Source organism: Corapipo altera, unplaced genomic scaffold, assembly GCF_003945725.1.
Source record: "Corapipo altera isolate COAL_440 unplaced genomic scaffold, ASM394572v1 343, whole genome shotgun sequence".
In the NCBI taxonomy this organism is placed as follows: domain Eukaryota; kingdom Metazoa; phylum Chordata; class Aves; order Passeriformes; family Pipridae; genus Corapipo; species Corapipo altera.
This window is the reverse complement of record NW_020884913.1, coordinates 5349118-5369161: the sequence shown is the minus strand read 5'-3', so window position 1 is coordinate 5369161 and position 20044 is coordinate 5349118. Positions and strand designations below refer to the sequence as shown.

Sequence of the window (20044 nt, the reverse complement as noted above, 5' to 3'; positions counted from 1 at the left end):
CATCGCTGGAACAGACAGACAAGAAAGTATTATGAGGAAAGATCTGCAACTGAAATCCACTGCCCCTGCCCCACAGCCTCCACAGCAGAGGCCCCGTGGACCTTACAGAGAGCATGATAAAGTGACTGCACTGAAGTGTGAATTCAGCAGGGAAAGAACACAACCCTGTCCTCAGCATTGCCAGAGACAGCCAAGGGACTTGGGAGTCACTCCAGCTGTCGAGGACATGACAGGGTGGTGATGGATCTGAAGCAAAGATAGAAAGCCATCGATCTGCTCTAACTGTGATCAGTGCTTGCCTTCAACAAGGTCGCTGGGCTGCCCAACACACGCCTTCCTTCCAGCCCATTTGCCCTGAGGGGTCTTGCCCTCACAGGCGTGGAACAGCATGGGAAGGCTCACTCTGTAAACGTCCCAAAAAGGAGGCAAATACTAGCAGCAAGCGATGGGACAGGAGAAGAAGTCTATTTACGTATTTCCTGCACTTGCCTTCACTTATTTGTTTTGCAAACCTTTATTTTCCAAAGCAATTTATAAACAAGAAGCGAGACAACCATTTGTTCAGACAAAGGTTAATAGGGGCCTACTGGTCTCTGAAGACTCTGCAGTCACACTTAGGTGTGAAATCCTGGAGCAGCAATAAAGATGCTGCACAGACAAGGAAGTCTCAAGAGAAGAATTTAATCTGTCTAAATATTCTCATTATGTACATAGTTTTCAGCTTCCATTCACAGCAATCAGAGCAGAGACAGCTTCCAGAGGCCTTTTTGGACAATAAGGCGTGAAAAAGGATTTTTACGTCAGTCATTATTCCTCTCTCCATCCCCAGCTTGAAGAGTAAATGTTTGAAATTATTTTTGTTGAAAAGAAGACACGGTGTTGGGAGAGAAAGAGTCGACAGGAGGAAGGCAGCACAGGTCTTTGGCAGACTGGTGGGACTTGGCACAAGACAGCTCCCATTGGCATCATTTGCCCAGAAAACCTCAAATAGATTATTTCTCCTGGTAGTCCAAAATAGGTTTTCTGTGGGGTCATGCACGGAGTATGAAATATAACACTACATATTCAGAGAACTGCTTCACTGGAACGGGCAAGAGGTTCCAGTTACATCCACCCATCTTTCTCCTAAAAGTCATTTTAACCTAAATACAGTATTAGGACAAGGTAAGAAAACTAGAGGCAGATATCTAGGACAAAAGGGCTAATCCAAAAACTCAGCTGTTTTCTTTTGGGATCACAGTGTCCATCTGTCCCCTTGCCACAGGGGAACTTAGTCTGCAAAAAGAGACCTTGTTTGTCCACTGAAACGTGGAACCCGAATTATTCCATCAAGCAAGAATTCAAAAAAGAAAGTTAAGACAAGAGAGCGAGTTCTCTGTGGGTATGATCCTCTGGGACCAAGAGAATAGCTGTGCTCCTGATGCATTTCACCCCTCCTGTCATGTTGCCTTTTCCTCTTTAGACAAGCAGGTTTCAGCTTTTCTTGCATGGTCAAAACTCTACTTCTATACATGACAAGCTTGGACTAAATGTGTAGAGATAATTACAATGGTTTACTACTGAATTTTTTGCCTGAAGTCAAGTGACTTCCTCCCCCTGCCCTCCCATGCCCAGGTTTATCTTAGAAAGTTCAAGAGCTCAATTGGTCGCTAGTTGTCCACATTGCAAACAGGACAGTGGGGAAAATATTAACCAGGATAGAGGGGGAAAAATATGACCTATCACAGCCACTTGAGAGGCAGCCCAAACTCAAGGACGTGGTCAGTACTGTGGTCTGAATGCTTTATAAATGATTACATCTCTTACCTCTCCTCAGAGAAGTCATCATCATCCCTATTTTCTGGAGCATGAAAGCACACAGGTCAAGCAGGGAGTGGGACTAGCAGAACTGGAGGTAGAACAAGTCCCAGTTTACTCCCATACTCGCCCAGTAACAAGCATTAGAGACCTTAAGAGAAAGCCACTTGGAGGTAATGCTGACACCCAGCAGTCCCCTGAAAATAGTTATGGTGAGAATTGCCCCCCAGCAGTAACCCACTACAGACTGGTCTGTTCTCCCACAAACAACCCCTCTGTCCTTCTAAGGGGGAGCAGAGAAAAGCACTGAAACCTCATCCCAGTCACTGAGCAGGAAAGGATTAACACTAGCGAAGACTTTGCAGATATTTATTCTCCAAATCCACAAGACAAGCAGAGGGAAAAGCTCCTCTGAGAGTTATGTACACAGACTGCAAGTCTAATGCTTACACAGTCTTAATTTTTTTAATTTTGCAAGTCCTAACAACAATTATCTTCATGAATTATAGACATAATATCCGAGAGATGCAGGCAGTAATTAATGCATGTCTGCCTTTTCTGACTAGCTCCTTCTGCTGGGTCAGGGAGAGTTATTGAAATTCAGGAAGGAAATCTTCAATCTTCTGGAAGTTTTAAAGAAACAGACCAAGACACAATTTAATAAAGCAATAACATTTCTCTTAAATTATTAAGTAGACTCTGACATTCACTTATATTTCCAAGGCCCAGCTCTTACTTTTGCAATAACACTGGAACAAGTGTACTCAGGGATGTGATCCACTGCACATCCAAAACGTACTTACTGCACAATTGCCTCAAATAGTCTTTACCTCTGGATTTCTCTGTGCACACACAACCACCCTCACTCCCTGCACTCCTTGTTCCTGAAATTCTCACCAAGACCCTTAACAGAAGCCACACTACTGGCATCCCATCCTCTTTTCCTTTTGCCCTACCAACATGTCTCCAGGTAGGAGCACTCAACACTCTCCAATATCTAGAAAAGCCATTTCATGATCCTTTGGGAAAAATCCTGGTTTCACAGCAGAACCTCAGCACAGTAACAGATGCAATAGACAATCCTGAACTAGACAAAGCTATTACTAAAGCAGCATATAGCACTGGATGTTGTCTAAGCTGGCTGTTTCCATCATCTTTCAAACAGCAGATTCTCCTGTAGCATTAACAATTTTATTCACATGAAGAATGGACTCAATGATCCTTGTGGGTCCCTTCCAACTCAGGATATTTTATATTCTAAAGCAGTCGAGTGAGCTTAATATACTTCAGTATCCTGACAGCAATTACCCCCAGGTGAATATTACTTAGCCAGCCATTGAAAAACCCACTGAAGAAAAGCCCAGCCTTTGGCAAGAACATCTCACCTGCTTAAGCAACATAAAACTACAAAACAAGACGGACAGAACTCAAACTCAAAACCACAAGGATCATTCTGATGGCCTACAAGTTCACACACAGCCACGTCACCAAGAACAGGTATATGGCCAAAAGGGCCAGACTGAACCAAAAGCTTCACACCGTGTTGTTCACTCGAACCACATTATCTCTACAGGAAAAAAAAAAAAAATCTTTATAACCAGAAGCAAAGTTTAAGTGGCAACAGTGGTTATCCCAGTTCCAAAAACTCACCAGGTACAGCCTGTAAGCATCAATCCGCCGAATTGGCCCCCAGCACTTGTCTGTGTCATTGTACTTTGTGCCATCTCCAACACTACAAGAATGGTTGCCAGTGACACTGCTGGGAAAGGAGGGAGAACAAAAGACAGTAATTAACTCCTAGCAGATGTCTTCCCCTCTCCTGCATTCAAGAAGGAAGAATGAGCAGAGGCCATTCCTCCCCTCCCTCCCTGAACACCCTCCCTCATTCTGCTTTCTGGACTGTGTAACAGAGCAAGTCACTGAGTACTGGGCATTTAAAAGCAAATTCTCGAATCACCTGCAGTTATTTGCAAGATTGGTCATTTAGTCATCAAGCTGGCGAGTTTAGGTCATATAGAGATCACTGAGGTTTCCCATTTCCAAGACAAGTCCAAATCCAGCCCATTCCAGATTTGATCAAACCACTCTTCTTCATTATCTGTTTCTTTGAGAAAGGCATCACTCCCAGTCCAGTGCGACGTCCACATAACATCATCACTCTCTGGTCTCTGACTTAATAAGTATCTCACCTCTCAGCCCTCACCCAAAGAGACAGAGAAGCTAAAATATTGCAGAGTATTGCAGTCAAACTTTTGAGCAACAAGTCCCATGTCTACAAGTGCTGAAGCTGAAAGTGCTTCCCACCTGAGGGCTCTGGAATCAGGCTGGCTACTTTGCAGGCAGGCAGCAGGCACTCAGGTGGGGAATACAGAGCAACTTCACCTTCCCACCCTCAAGAGATGAGCTGTACTTGAGTCATTTCTCCACTTCACTCTTCAGAAAGTAGAGCTGATCCTAGTGAGGTTTATAACCCCATCAAATCCAAAGCCTGCCCTCTTCCCTGTTAGCATCCAACCCCTCAGCAACAAGCACACTTACCAGGTCACCTGCATGAGAGAGACTGGTACTGCTGCTGCGTAGATTGCCAGATCTCCATAGAGGTAGATAATTATGCAGAAATAGAAGAGGTTGACACCCACTGCAGAAAAAGGAAATATTATCCAGATACTGCAGAGTACACAGAAAGATCTTAAAAATCACCATTTGCCTCCATAGTTTCCTTCCTTCTGCAGCAAACTCCACCCAAGCTCAGGGAACTTACCACAGCACAGGATCTGATGGGGCATGAGGGGCCTCAGAGCTCCACTCTGCTTCCTTCAATACCTGGCACTGACACTAAACCCTCTAGTTCAAGCCCATCCTGCAGTCAAGACCAACAGGTCTCACATAAGTCACCTGCCAGACGAAGCTGTCAGCTTGGAACAGCCACAGGCAAACATCCAGCTGATGCTCTCAGACTCGGTGTGAGCACAATCTGACAAACAGTGAAATGCAGAGAGAAGATGCTTTTAGTCTCTGCTGATTCCAAACCCTCTGCTTGCAAACCTGCAAGACCTTCACATTAGGGACTTGGCCCTGCAGAGCTCAGACTCCACAGGGCTGAAACAGAGCTACTTTGGAAGATTCCCTACCACTGGCAACTTGAGCCAAGGTACAATTCCACAAAGCTTTTAAACTCTGTATCTCAGCCCTCTTACCTTTCCACCACCATATATGCTGTTCATGCCCCTACTGATTTTTTGGATTATTTTTTTTTTCTTTAAAAAAAAAATAAAAAATCTTGCCCTGCCTTCACCTAGCAGATTAAAAAAATCTTGCACAAATTAATTGGGTGCACAGAACAGCCTTACTGGGGCACAAGATACTGCTGTGGAGGGCTAAAATCTGCAGGGATAAAGAAACGCTTGATGAGACCACAGAATTCTCTCCTTCCAAGTAAGTCTATATAGAACTCACCAAGGAAAAACAAATTGGAAGACATTTTAGTTCAGAGACAGGTGAGGTACAGAAAAAAAGCCTCACATTTGTTTCATTTAGGAAGTTGACACTGAAGGAAAACAGCCCAAGGAACCTGCCCATACTTTCAAGTTGTGTGATGCCAGCTGATGCTTAATCCTAATGCAGCTTGAGCAAATCAATTCACCTGTGCAAGCCTCACCTCACACTCACAGCTGTGACAACTACCAACAAGGACAACACTGCTGCAGGAATGTGGACTGATATTTCTACAGCTTAGATGCCCCAAAGTTTTCTCATGTTTTGCCATCATACTGCCCCTGGACCTCAGGATGTTAGGAAACATCTTCCTTCATTTAAATGAATTATTCAATATGCTGAGCCTACTTAGCATAAAACATTCTTAAAAAGGGGCTGTATCAGGAAAGCAGCAAGAAAACTTTCCTGTTTCTGTACAGCAGCACTAAGTCAGTGCTCTAGACTTGTTCCTGGTTTGTCTAAAGAGACAAATGGAGGTATTACAGAAATTGTCAGATAATTCCATACAGTTTCCCCCTTGTTTTCTTGCTCTGTGAAAGATTGAAGATGGCTTCACAGTTAAGGAGTCTCTGCACTGTTCTGGAGACAGCGACAAACTACGTACCAGTCTTCCCCAATTTCCCATTAAAAAGGGTTGAAGGTTATAACAAAATATCTGAAATAGGACAGAAACTGCAGACACACTAAGCTTAGTACTGCAGACTCAGACAGATTCTCTTTGGGGATCTCCACTGGTCTCAGGCCTCAGCTGCCCTCCCCACACAAAATAAGGCTGACACAACCACAGCAGCACCACTCAGTACCAGCAGCACACACTATATCCCTGTTTCAGTGCAGACTTCCCTGTCTGTAGGAAGTCCAGGTGATACTCCTCTCCCAAACTCATCTTCTCAAAGACAGGAAGACTTTACCATCAGTTCTTTTATAAACTGCTGCTGACCCTCCCCAATCAATACTTTCATTACTGGGCACAAAACAGGGAGAAAAAAAAAAATCAATGACTTCCTGTGAGGAAACAGTATGATAGATGTGCCTGCAATCCATTACTGCAATAAATGACTACTTGGTCCCAGAAGAAAGCACCCAAAACTGCATATTAAAAAATAAAAAAATTAAACCAAGAAACAGAGCAGTTCTTCAGAGCCAGCTCTTTCGAAAGAGCACACAGGCTCTTCACAGCCTAAACCTAAGTCAGCTCCCTTTAAGAAAACAGACAGTCTGAAATTGAGATTTATCCCCAGCTTACCTCCTAGGACTGCAGATTCCACTCCTGTCAGATTGCTGAAAATAAAAATCAGTCAAGGGAAAGGAGCAGAGAACTCACTAGAAATCAGAGGCTTTGAGGTCTATGGCACAGCTTTCACCAGCCTTCCCTCTGAAGGCTGTAAAGCCCTGAGACACCCCGGGTTTGGATCCACGCTTTGTATATCGTGAGTAAACACCCACCCAGACATTTGTGAGCTGTGAAACCACACGGGTTGGTGCTTGGAGCTGAGAATTCCCCAGTGTGGCCCAGTTTCTCAGCACAAGGCAGCAGACACTGGTCACTGAGCCCTTACTGAAGGCCCTGCTGCGCAGCCATCGCGAGGGAGCACCTCGGCACAGATCTGCAGAGGGAGGTACTTCACTCCTCTGTCTCTGCAGCCTCTCCCAGGCCAGAGGGTGTCTCTGAACCAGGACTCAGCGACAGGGATGAAGCCTCACTGCTGAGCTCAGAGGAAAGAAAAGCAGCAAATGAGTTACAGCTGCCCCAGACTCTTCCCATCTGGAAGTCACAAGTTAAGTCAGGCCGTGGTCTGCAGCTGTTCCAGTGGCCTTCCTGCAGACAGATTCATCCCTTTGCAATGGGCTCAATAGACCCTGGGGAGGATCCCTAACACAGAAATCAGATAACTGTGGCTAAAGCAACATTAAGAAGAGGGATTAAGATTTAAGAGTACTAAGCAGTTTATTTCACTTTGCTCGGAAGCTACGCTGGTGCCGGCAGAGAGAGGACACGTATTCCCAGCACCCTCTAGTGTCTGAGCACCAGAGAGGTCCAGAAGGCACTTGCCCAACACCTGCCTGCTTTTGGGGCATCCTTTTCAGCTCCCCTTTGCATATGCAAAGAAGGGGCCTCCTGGAACTTGATTATGAGGACACTCTGTCTCCTGTGACCCTCCAGCCCTCCACAGCCGAGTCCTCAGCAACACGGCTAAACCCCATTATATGGTGATTGCCCTCAAAGCATTTCCAAATATTACTCCTCAGAGGAATATCGAGACACAGGGAAGTGTTCACAGTGTTTTACAGATAGCAAAGCAAACAAGGAAAAACTTCTCTGAGGTCAGAGCAACTCAGTGCTACAGACAAGACCAGGAACACGATGTTTCTGACACACTTCTCTTCCCTGACTAGAAATGTGGCATCCTGATCCAAGGTGGATTATTCTGATGGTCCTGTGTGATTTAAATCTACAAAAGCCCAGAAGAGGCATGCATGAAAATTAAAAAGGTTTTTTTTTCCAATTAGACTTTAAAATCAGAAATAATAGTTCATAGAATCTTCACTACTTAAGCCCAGCTGTCCTTCAGAGGCAACAGCCTTACGCTGGCATAATGCTGATGTAACGTAGTGGAAAAAACCAGCCCGTCACCTCTTTGCAAGGTGGCCAGTGAACAAGGGAAAACATCATTTTCCACAAGAAATGGGGCCTGACAGGTTCAAAACTGCACAGCCACGGTGCCTGATGATGTTCTGGCCCTGCACAGCATTTCACTGTACTGTTTCACAGGTTTCAGAATCCCTGCCACTGTGGTTTGCATTTCTGTTGCACGCAGCAATGGACAGGGATGTATTGCAGTACAGTTATAAGTTTGTTCCCTGGCATACAAGCAGCATTTAATAACAGAAACACAAGCCAGCTGCCTGTCATATGCTCAGCGGGGACCCTTTCAGCAGTCCATGTCCCAGCAGCTCTCTTGATGATTCCCCAGGCACAGGCAATTCCCAGAAGCTCCCACCAGAAGTCTTTCTCCTTCAGACTGATACAGGGCTCAGGGAAGCCTGAACGTCTTATTCGCAAATGCTACAACCAAGATGGAAGTGGCAAACACTGCAGCTGGGCTTTACTGCTTTAAACAGTGGAGATCACAGAGGACAGATGCAGTTCAGAGGCAGGTGAAGGGCAGTCAGAAAAGGCACTGACTCACACTTGCCTGTCTTGAGAAACTGGGCCCATAACCTGCAGTGTTTTGCTAGTTCTGTGCCCACCACAGCAGGTTCTGGCCCACTTGGCCCACAAATACTTCATAGAAACATCACACAGGAGGATGAACACAGTCCACAGAGAGAAGAAATGACACTTTTGGGTAGAATTATCACAAACTCAGGATGTAAACCCACACTGAAAAAAACCTTGCAAACTTAAGCAACAGCCATACACACAGTGTCCAGGAGGGCCTTTTGAAAATATGCATCGCTTACCTTTATTGAAGAACATGGAAGCCATTTGGCCCATTTCCACCCTCTCAGTGATTTCAAAGATATTGGGTGAGCCACGTCTCTCTGCACGATGGAAAAAAGAAATGTTTCAACCAATCCCTCCAGTAAACCCAGAGCCCAAACTGCCTGGACACTTGGGAAGCTCTAGCAGCAGTTTGAAGGACAGTTTGTACAACTCCACAGCTGCAGAGTCACTGGTCCAATTACCCTACCAAAGCTAGTTTAAAAGTGTTTAGAAAATAAGATGTTCTCATCTTAGTGACCTAGAAGGAAAAGATCTTTATCAGACTGCAGAAGGTAAACTGAATTCTCAATGAGTCTTATCTTGCAAATGTTAAGGACTTTGGGATGTGAGCACATGGAATTAAGGGTGAAATGAACAGAGGAGTCCACACTTGTGGAATTCTCTGGGACACTGTCTGCAGAGAAAAGGTCTTGGAGCAGCAAAGGCATGAACTGGGTACTCACGAACTGACAGGATAGGCCGTGTCTCCGCTCGCTCGTAGCCCTCTGGGAGGAGAACATCACTGTCAGATACTCCAGAGGAAGAATCTTCATCCTCATCATCCTCCTGGATGAAAAGACCAGACCACTGCTGAGATATGTGTTACCCGCAGTAAAGGCGTCGGCACCACCAGTGTCACGGTCACTTCCAGACACTCAAAAGAAGGTCTCAAACAGGGAGTTTGAGACCTTCTTTTGAGTGTCTGGAAGGACATGCAAGCAAAGGTAACACCAGGGAGACCTTGGGATGCTGTGGAAGGCAGAAGAGGGCACTAGCAGAGCAGGCTGAAGTGAGTGACAGGCTCTGCTGTCCCAGCCTGAGGTCACGCACACAGCAACAGTGCCCAACTCCTGTAGTGATACGTGGCACGAGGAAGTCAGAAACTTCTGGCAGATCTGCAGCGCTGCAGAACTGGTAGATAAAAAATAAATCTAAACATATAAAGTCTCAGCTAGTCAGAGCAGGCAGGTCTAGCTCCTAACTCCATCCCACTAAAACACAGGCAGAGGTCTAAATCAGTGCAAACAATCACAACTCCCTCTGATCCAGAAAAGCCACAAGTAAGCTTTACAGGAAGGGCATAATTCAGAACTGTCCATTCCCTGGGATACAGCCCAAGTAACAGCAAGGACATTCCAGCCTGTCCCAGTTAAATGACCTGAGATCAGCAAGGATTTATAGTCCTCAGCACACTCCAAATAGCACCAATATATTGGCTGCCACCTCTCCACATTCACTGAGCAGCGCTTCTGGGCAAGGAGAGCACGATCAGTAAGAAATGTGAACAGCACAAGAGATTTTTCAAAGCAGGAGCAGAAAATCCTGTCTTTAATGAGCAACCCCACAGGGAACTAACAGCCCTATTTTATATGGCAAAGTTAAGTACAGTAGAAATTTATTTCTTTAGAGTTCGTAACGAGGCACGGCAAAGAATCAGAGGAATCCCAGGCAAATCCTACAGGATAGAAGAACACAACAAAACATAAAATTAAACCCCACACAAACCTTGCGTTTTTCCATTCTCTTCCATCTCAGCTGGGCATTTGCAGCAGCCATGGCTTCCACCACAAAGGTCGTAGTCATATAGCTACAGAGAAAGGAATTCAATTGATATCATCAATAACAGTCAAGAACTGTCACTGAAGAGAGATGGAGAATTATTCCCATCTGTTTGTAGGAGCAAAAAAAACAAACAAAACCAACCCTTTTGCCAGCTCCCCACACACTGTTTTGGTAGTGTTTCATCTCATTTTATTGCTCCCTTCTGCTCTTGAGATTCAGGTGTTCAAGCAGACCACAAAATGCAATAAAGTGTAACACTCCTTCAGATACAATAAGACACTTCAGATATTTGGAAGGCACCTTCCTGGTGTTTCTGTGGGTTGAAGACAGCAAAAGGACTTTGCCCTTTGCTAGAAAGCAAGTTTCCTTCCTCTTTTTACAGCCTAGGATGAGCACAGTACAATTCTGAAACTCATCTATTAGGGCCTGTGGCAAAGGTACTACAGTCTCTTAAATAATCTTACAAATGGCATCAGAAGCAAAGCAGCAATAGAAGAAGGAGAGATCACACATGCATGCAAATACACTTTGCTGGAGGCCAGGGGAAAGGCTGTTCAGGGAGACAGCGAGAGCCACTGATGGAAGGAATATCATTATCTCGGCTAAAACCTGTCCTCTGATATTAATAAATTCAAAAAACCCCACAAATCAATCTTATTTAAGGCTTTAAAGTGGTTTCTCACTGCTTTAGGAGCCAGAATCGCTTATCGAGCTCAAATGAGAGATTAGTTTTGCAAGAATAAAAGAAAGTGCTGAGGTCTGTGTGGCAATTTCCGCCCAGACTTTTCCTGCACTGAAGGTGCCCAGCGGGCACGAGGAAGTCACAAGCACCAGAACAAAAGCCACAGAGCAATGCAGCTCCCAAGGCACGTACTCCTTTGAGCTGCACCTTTTCAGTTTAATCCAGTGCAGTTCTGGTACACAGGTTTGGAGCTTTGTGCTCTTCTGCTGACCTTGAAGGATTTTCTGTTGGTGCTGAGCTTCATACATTGAATTTATGCTTTTATACTAATGTGGCTAAAAGGACTTGCTTACAAAGCTCCCAGTTACTGGTATCCCCACAGTTTACAGCATCCAGCTCAGGGGTGAGGCACTAAAAGCATTACTACAGCCAGTAATGACCATACAGTTCCTCTGTTTAGCAGCATCTAACAGATCCCAAAGGCTCTGGCTCAAAACTAAAGGCATGTTCAGGCTGAGAGAGCTGGTTATTGACAAGGCTGGGACTTCAAAATTCCATTCTTACAAACGGCAGGAGGGGATTTTGGTTTTGTTTTAAAAATTCTTGTCTTTATTTTAAAACCAAGCAAGAAGAGATTCACAGCCCATCAGAAGATGGCAATTCTATCAATAGCTCCTCGGACACCAGCGCTGTATCCACAGCCTTGAGCTCCATCTGCTGCTCCAGCATGGAGGCACCTGGGCAGGAGCTCATGGTGAGCCAGTGGGAAAATCAGGAGAGCAGCTCCAAGGTCTCAAGTAGTGAAGGTCTGGAGGGGATAAGATAGGCCTGGCTATATATGAATTTGTTTTCCTGACACTCCTGCAGCTGTGAGAGCATTGCTAGAAGCCCAGAGAAAGCTTACACACCTGCATCACATCTGCAAGTCACAGAACAGAAGCATTACCCCATGTCACCTGTGACATGAGTGGTGTTTGGGGAACTGATCCATGACAGAGGCGAGCATGGAACGTATCCACAGTAAGGACAAAAAAGGAAACTGGGAGAAAAGTCCTAGAAGACTCTGCACTGGAGCAAAAGTCTTGCCCATCAGTCAAAAAATGGGATGTAGCACCATACTGCAGGCAGTCGGGAGGTGCATCCCTCCAAATCAGGGCAACACCACTGCAGAGACCAATCCTCAAGGAGCAGAGCACAGGAAAGCAGCAAAAGTCAACATGGTCCTCACAGCCCCACCCAGCTGAACCCTCCTCCAATCCCCCAGGGACACACACTCCTGTCCTACCTCATAAATCCCAGGAACATGAGGAGGATGAGGCTGACGAGCCACCCTGCTGTCGCAAAGGCCTTTGGCATCGTGAGGGCTCCTGTCCCCACGATGAGGTTGAACATGTAAACCAGGCCAACCTGCAACCAGCCACATGATCCAGCATCAGAGCGTGCCAGGAATCACCCAAAACACCTCACACATGCACTGACTCACACAGAGAGGGCAATCCTTGAGAGGGCAGGGTGGGAGCAAGAAATAACTAGAGGAGGGGACTGATAACCAAAGGGAACAAAGTCAGTGTCAGCACATTTCTGGAAAAACTGATATTCCTCTCCCTTTTCCTAGTTATTTTAAAATATTTTTTTCTTTCTATTCTAACTTTTAAAGTTAGAAAGCACAGGAGCTTTTTATTTGTTTGTTTTCAAATCACTGCCTTCTACCAGAAGGTCTGCACTGTGGGCTGGGGTCTCTCCTTGTTTTCCAACCCGAACCCAAGCAGTTATAACTGTGCACCTGAGTTATCTTTCAGAAGTGCTTGTTCTTCTTTATTCTTAGTCAAGCAGGAAATATCCAAAAAGAATTCTAATTCAAAGCCTACTTGACATTTTACCAGTAAGCAGCTGAGCACCTTCTAAAGAAGGGATTTTACTTCCTGAAGGGAAAGGATTTTATCTTCTCTGGCAATGAGCTTTTTTACTGCCCAGGGACAAAAGAGAACTCTGCACCTGGACAGGACCCCCCAGGCTATGCACTTAGCTGAATTCAAGATCAAAAATTGCCACAAAGTTGTTGTGCTTTGGGGGTTTTATTTTAATACAGGTCAGAATCTCTCCAGAGGAGAGCCAGTAAAGAACTGTCTCTGAGCACACTTTTGTGGGCGTGGAGCAATTACCATCAGGAGAACTATTCCCCAGAGACCCTGCAAGCACTTCACTGGCATAAGCACAGCAAATTCATCTTGTGCTGAACCTCCCAGAATGATGATTTTCCTTAACTTTGGTCAAGCAGGCAGGACAAGGATGATGCCCATGAGTTCAGTCTGGTCAGACATCTTCAGGGAAAGGGAACAGTCACAGCCTTTGAGATTACTCCAGGAAATTCATGCAACACCAACTTAACAACATAAGAGCAGGTGACACTAATCCTTGAGGGTCCAAACGTCCCAGTTACTGTCTCAGTTCTCCATTTTCTCAGCTGTGTCCTATTTCTGCAGCCTAATATCCTGTTCTCCTAAATTCAATCCTTACCATGGGGATGAAAGTTTTAAAGCATTTAAAAGCCAACACACAGATTTCAGGGCTGATTCTGTATCTAGTGAGTTCACTTCAGAAAAAAAAAAAACAAAAAACAAAAAACAAAACATGTTTGCAAAGCTCTGTTTTTAAAAGCTGACATTTTATGAAGACTTGTGGCTATGAAAACCAGTATTTCCAGTAACATAGGAAAGCAGTAATTGGCTCTGGAGTTGCACCAGCCACCACATTACAGGAAAGAAATATCCTGACTGCTAATTTTAAGTGAAGTGGTTTAAAACAAATTACTGCAACAGCTACAATTAAGTAAACTTTGAGAAATTCAGGGGAAAGCTTATATAAAGTACCAAAAGAGAAGAAAGGGGCATAGTTTTAATGTCACAGTTCCTCCAGTTTATGGTGCTTCACATTACACTGTGGATTGAGGAAAAAAGTAATAAAATACAAGGAAAGTGGGTAAAAGGATGGAAGAGCTGGTGTGGGACATTAAGCACTTTTTAATCTATACTTTAGGCAGACATCATCCCTTTATTTCAGTTACAGTAATCTCTGATATAGAAAAACCTCCATTAACTACAAACACTAAGCATTTTTAACTACCCTTTGACCACCATCATCTCCTGAAACACTGAGGTTACGCCCATGGGGAAGTGGGATCTGAAAACACAATGCTGAGGGAAGAGTATTTTGAAAAAAAGAACAACTTGTGAGCAAACCCCCAAGCAGCAGAACTTACATATGGAGAGTAAAGCTCTCCAGTGTCAGTGATGCCCCCTGCCATGATGGAGACGGAGGGGAGGCCCAGAGCACAGCCAGGAGGGTGTTTTCAACTTCTCTTCCCTTTAACCTGGGGAAACATCAGAAAATGTTGTTATTTTTGCTAGAAAGAGGAGGAACTCACCAGTCAACTTCTGTACATCAATCTTCTGGCACTTTAAAAGAGTTCAACAGGACCTTGCCCTTCGGACAGACCCCACTCACCAGCACCACTCGGTCCAACACTCTGTGAGTTTTCATACCTGTTAAACCAGTTTAAAAGCAACCAAAAGGCCCTGCCCCTTTCACAGCACGTGATGACCAAACTTCACCTTCCCCAAACAGCCAGAGGGGCTCTTTCATATACTAAAACCTCAAGAGGAAGAATGACTGCCTTGAGGATGAGCTCACACTGCTGCTTCTCATGCAGCTGCTACTCTTTTCAAGCACGTGCCTACTGCACATCAAAGAGCAAAAACCAGCCTACAGTCTCTCCTCATAAATCAAGTACAGAAATAAGCAGACAAATTAAAACACTGCACCTATTAAAGACACGCCAAGATGTTTTTCACGTGCCAAGGTTTCCAAAGCAGAAGTATTTGGGGAAAGAGAAGAAAGTGGAATAGTTTCAATGTCACAGTTCCCCCAGTTTATGCCGGTTCATGTGATAATTACGGTTGATGAAAACGTTAATGAAATACAAGAAAAATGGGTAAAAGGATGGAAGAGCTGGTGTGGGACATTAAGCGGTTTTTAGCACTTTTGGATATATAGTTTAGGCAGACATTGTCCCTTTATTTTATTGAAAGTAAACTCTGATATAAAAAAGGGTGGAGGGGAGAACCAAAGCCTCCTGAAAGGTTTCAGTGTCAGTAATTAGCCACAGTAGAATTGTTTAGGGGCTTCGTACATGTGCTCTTACTCAGCCACACAAACTGGGACAAATCATCAGCACGAGCTTCACAAGGTAAGAGCACCACTAAAAAAACAAACAGTTGTAAGCTGGCACACACACACTGGATGACAGAAATCACTCTGGCAGCACAGCTCAGAATGGTCATAACTGGACCAGCCTCAGGAGAAGAGGCCAAACATCATCTTTTATGACAGACCTGGGCTCAAACCGCAGCAGCCGAGCTTGGCAGACAGGCAGCAAGAGCAGGGGTGTGCTGACAGACAGCCCGGGACAGGAGCCCGGGCAGGGCCCTCACCCAGCCCGGGCGGACCGACCCCAGGGCCCGGGACCCCGCGAGGCCTCCAGAGCCCCCCGGCCCTGCCCTACAGCCGGAACGCCGCTCGCTCACCCCGCCCTGCCCGGGGGAACACCCCCCCCCGCCCCACAGAGCCCCCACAGCCCGCGGCCTCCTCACCCCGCCCGCTGCACCCCCGCCCCACACGGGACCCTCCTCCCCAGGCCTCTCTCAGCCCGCGGGGCCCCTCCCCAGCCCTCGCCCCCACAGTCTCTCCCCGGGACGCCCCTCAGACCCCTCGAGGGCGCCGTCGGCCCCGTTTCCCCCGGGTCCCGCCCCGGGTCGCCCCCGCTCCCTCACCGGCGGCGGCTCGTGCCGGCGGCCCCGCCCCCGCCGCGCGGGAGGCACTCACGGCGCACGCCCGGAACCTTCCGCGCACGTGACCGGCTCGAGGGGCGGGGCGGAGAGGAAAGCGCCGAACTGCGATTGGGTGGCGGGAAGGGGCGGGGCCAGGGAAGAGGCGGGGCGGGGCCAGGCGGGGGCGCGGCCAGAAAAGGGCGGGGCTGTGAAGGTGACGGGGCGGGGCCTGCTTGGGCGCGGTCTAAAAAGGGGGCGTGATCGGGATGGACAGGGGCGGGGCGGGAAAGGGCAGAGGCGTGTCCAGGACGGGGCAGGGCCGGGGTAAACACGCCGATAGCCATTGGCCCGTGGGAAGGGGCGAGGCAGGGTAGGGGCAGAGGCGGGGCCATAGGGGGCGGTGCCAAAGGGGGCGGGGCGAGGGCGGGGTATGGTGGAGGCGGGGTCATGCAGAGGCGGGGCGATGACGTAATGCAATTGTGTTGGCTCTGCGCATGCTCGGGGGGCGGCGCGGCAGATCCACGTGACGGGCCGGTGGCGGTTCCCGCGGTCCCGGAGCCCCCCCGGCCCCGGGGTCCCCTCGGGCACCTTGGTGTGGGGGATCGGCGTGACCTGCGCTCCCGAAAGGCTCCAGGCAGCGCTGCCCCCCCCCTCGGCCTCGCCGCAGAACGGAGCGGGTCGCTGGGGCTCTTTCTTGGTGCCGAGGCCATGAAGATTAACCAGGACACGGTGCTGCGAGGGAAGAAGGTGGCGCTGGTGCCCTACACCGCCGCACACGTGCCCCGGTACGTGGCTCGTGTCCTGCTCGGTCTGATTTCACTTCTCTCTCTGAAGCGAGTGTGATGGTCAGAGGGGGCTGGGCCTCTTCCCTCTGGGAATCACTCCTGGGAAGGCAGTGAGTGTGCCCTCCGTGCCCGGCTGTGCTCTGTGCCGGCTCTGCTGAAAGGGATAACTTTATCTGTGCCATTGAGTATACCCGTGGAAAAGGGGAAATACCTGCCTGTCAGTGAGTGAACACCAGCGGTTCTCCTGTTCGTTGATGCCTTTCCCTACTGACAGTGTAAGAGCAAAAAAAGCCACAAAACTTAAATGTGTGGATGTTTGATACATTAGGTGTGCAGGTTTGTGAAGTGCTGGCCTGGACAGCTGCAGCCTCAAAGATGCCAGTACTGATGTTTTTGTCAGCGTCCAGGAGGGATGAAATGCACAGGAACCCAGTGCTCTCAAAACCACCCAGTTTGCATTGGGCACTCTTCAGGCAAAGCCACTGAATTTCTACAGAGAAATTCCTGTGTTAGAAAAGGGAGAGAAGGCTGTGGACACTTTTAAGTTGCCACAAAGGCCGGGGTGATGCTTCCAGAGCTGGTTTATGCCCTGATCCTCAGGTTGCTGGGGGAGATCCACCCGCAGTGCTGCAGCTGGGGCAGTGACGTGGCTCTGGGTCCCTTGTCAGGTACCACGAGTGGATGCAGTCGGAGGAGCTGCAGCGCCTGACGGCCTCGGAGCCCCTCAGCCTGGAGCAGGAGTACGAGATGCAGCGCAGCTGGAGGGAGGATGCCGACAGTGAGCACCTGAAATGTTCTCTAAGGAAGGATGGGAGTGGTGGGCAGGTCCCTTCTGTCCCGGGAAGGACCCACAGTGAGCTGGGAGTCTCCCCCCGAACCAGAGGAGATGTGAGACCCTCTACAACAGCAGCTTTGAACTGGCTTTCTGTTATATATAAACCATGTCAAGGAACTAGGGATGTCCAGGGCTGCTGGTGCCCTTTTTATGCAGTTTTTTAAAGATTACAGTGAATTACTTCCCACAGCATTATGTGCTGAGCTGATCCTGCACAGCCAGCACTCCCCAGGTCTGATCATTATAAAAAAGTGGAAAGAGGTTGTATTTTTCCTTGAGAAATCCAGTGATTTTTATAATGATCTGGTTGAAGCAACTGAATTGATTCCCTGACTCTCCCACAGGTAACAAATCCCTGCCCATAAAAGCCTGGTAGAAATGTAGTGAGCTAGAAAATACTGAAGCTGGCAAAGACCCCAGTCTGGAGTATTTGTCTTACTCAAAGCATTAAAAGCCTTACTCAAAGCAGTAATAACATGGACCAGATGAATCACTAGGTCTCAGCCTCTTGTGCACCAAACAATTCTTTGCCCAAACTTGCTGCTGAGTGAGGCAAGGCAAGGAGACCTCAGACATGGGATGGACGTTTTCATGCTCCTTAAAACATGCTGCTTCTAGTCTTGGTGTCTTTGTCACCCTCACAACGGGTTTTTCCAAATCTTTCTTACGTTTCTATGGTTGGGAGCAGGCACACTTGGCGTGGGAAACCCAGTTATTAGCTCTTCCTCGCTGTTAATGTGCGGAAACTGTTGTTCATCTGACCGTTACCCGCATTTAGTTTCATTCTTCGTTGATTTGGGGATAATGCTCAGCATGCCCTGAGAATGCTGCCTCTTTCTTGTCTTCCCCAGAGTGCACCTTCATCGTGCTGGACGCGGCGCGGTGGCCGGGACAGGCGGAGGAGGAGTCCTGCATGGTGGGGGACGTGAACCTCTTCCTCACCAACGCTGAGGATCCGACCCTGGGAGAGGTTGAAATTATGATTGCAGGTCAAGTTCTGCTTCATAGCTTTGTTACCACGGCTAAAGGCAGCTGCAGACAGGTGTTACATGCAGCAGCTTTTTATTCTCGTGCTTTACAGTGGCTGTTCAGCCCTGATGAGACCTTTGTCTGTCCAGGTCACAGTCTCCTCTGAAAAGTGTCTGGTGTGGCTGATTTGTCTCCCATAAGTGGATGCTGACTCTGTGACTGTCTCTTTCAGAGCCCTGCTACCGAGGCAGAGGGTTTGGCAAGGAGGCAACTCTGCTGATGATGGCCTATGGTAAGGGTGGCTCAGTGCACAGGAACAGGAGTACAGGCAGCCTGTGATCCAGAAGCACATACTCCTAGTGATTCAGACAGGCTAGTAAGGGATGCATCTGCCCCAAGACTGGAGTCCTCTGCTTTTATAGAAGCCAAACTAGTAACAGAAATGCTTCTCTGATTTCTTTTGCAGGAGTGAGAAGCCTGGGGATCACCAAATTTGAGGCTAAGATTGGTCAGGAAAATGAAGCCAGTATCTGCATGTTCAAAAAGCTTCACTTTAAGGAGGTGCAGTAACAGCCCATCTTCTACCCAGAGAACATGTTTCCCCCATGACTGGTACTGAGCTGCTTTCCCTCTGTGTGATGCAGGTTGCTGTGAACAGCTTTTTCCAGGAGGTGACGCTGAAGCTGGATGTCAGTGACCAGGAGAGACGATGGCTCCTGGAACAGACAAACCACGTGGAGGAGAAGAGCTACACTGAGCTGAAGCGGCCAGTTGGGGTGCTGGAGACCTGACAGACACATCCAGACACTGGCTGGGTTTCCAGGGAGGAGTTGGACGCTGTTGCAAGGTCTGGGTGTGGAGGACACCGCTGAGCCAACACTGCACTTGACTGTTTTCAGTTACTTTGTCATCCTGTCAACTTTGCACTTTGCTGCGCCAGCCAGAATTACAGCCTGAAGTTTGGACCTGGAGAACAGCCACTAATTCACAGGTTTGGCTAGGAATGACTGTAACCTTCACATGCCGTTCCAGCAGAGCCTAAAATCACCAGCAGTTGTTTCCTGGTGCCACCAATTTCTGTACAAGCAGTAACTTCTCCCACTGCCCTTGGAGCAGGATTCATCAGTTTGGCAGACATGGTCTCATACGCTGGCAGCTCAGTTTGTTTACTCTTGAATAAAAAAAAAAAGACAAAACTCTGAGGTGCCTGAGCACAGTGTGGGGCTCAGCTGCTTGCTTTGGCTGCTCAAAGTGTGGTTATGGTTTGTAACAGACAACAGAGACTCTTTGAACCCAGTCTTCCAGGGTCTGGTGCGTTGCAGGGGGGCACTGCTGTGTCCTGGCAGGGAGAGGCCCTAGTGTGGGTGAACACAACCAAAGGGCAAGTTAATGTGATGAAAATTGTTGATATTGGCTGATCAAGACTAGAGCTGAGCCCCACCATGACAGCTGTGCAAGGGAGGGGCTGGGAGCTGCAGGAGGCTGCTGAGACAAACCCCCTGGAGCTTCAGGGCCGTGTTCCATATCTGGAAACCTTAGGCCAGCCTTGAAGGGATATAGCACTTCATTTTCTGTGGATGCTTTGATGGAAGCAAGGAGGAACAG

At 47.6% G+C, this 20044-nt stretch overlaps 2 protein-coding genes across 6 annotated transcripts in view; one reads left to right on the top strand and one right to left on the bottom strand.

The window, feature by feature from the left end:
- The window catches only part of TMEM104 (transmembrane protein 104), a 44297-nt gene extending 28359 nt beyond the window's left edge, over positions 1–15938 (bottom strand). Inside the window, exons 1-8 of one of the 5 annotated variants that reach the window (XM_027654712.1) lie at positions 15854–15938; positions 14284–14394; positions 12310–12431; positions 10286–10367; positions 9244–9346; positions 8758–8838; positions 4336–4435; positions 3448–3556 (exon numbers count right to left, since the gene is read on the bottom strand). In XM_027654712.1, the coding sequence (XP_027510513.1) occupies positions 3448–3556; positions 4336–4435; positions 8758–8838; positions 9244–9346; positions 10286–10367; positions 12310–12431; positions 14284–14328 (642 nt within the window). In that variant the 5' untranslated portion in view covers positions 14329–14394; positions 15854–15938. The other 4 variants (XM_027654716.1, XM_027654714.1, XM_027654715.1 and 1 more) reach the window with 4 other exon arrangements.
- Positions 15939–16372: 434 nt separating this feature from the next.
- Positions 16373–19690, top strand: NAT9 (N-acetyltransferase 9 (putative)). Its single transcript, XM_027654724.1, has 6 exons — positions 16373–16635; positions 17304–17413; positions 18322–18459; positions 18672–18731; positions 18906–19000; positions 19084–19690. The coding sequence occupies exons 1-6, from the start codon at positions 16559–16561 to the stop codon at positions 19228–19230; spliced, it is 627 nt and encodes a 208-aa protein (XP_027510525.1). The 5' UTR covers positions 16373–16558; the 3' UTR covers positions 19231–19690.
- The last annotated feature ends 354 nt before the right edge of the window (positions 19691–20044 follow it).

What these genes read in the sequence shown, in the direction of transcription:
- NAT9 (XM_027654724.1), top strand. Translation starts at nt 16,559, where the DNA reads ATGAAGATTAACCAGGACACGGTGCTGCGAGGGAAGAAGGTGGCGCTG. An exon ending in CTGGAGGGAGGATGCCGACA is followed by an intron (nt 17,414 to 18,321) that starts GTGAGCACCTGA and finishes TGTCTTCCCCAG; the next exon opens with AGTGCACCTTCATCGTGCTG. An exon ending in AAAAGCTTCACTTTAAGGAG is followed by an intron (nt 19,001 to 19,083) that starts GTGCAGTAACAG and finishes TGTGTGATGCAG; the next exon opens with GTTGCTGTGAACAGCTTTTT.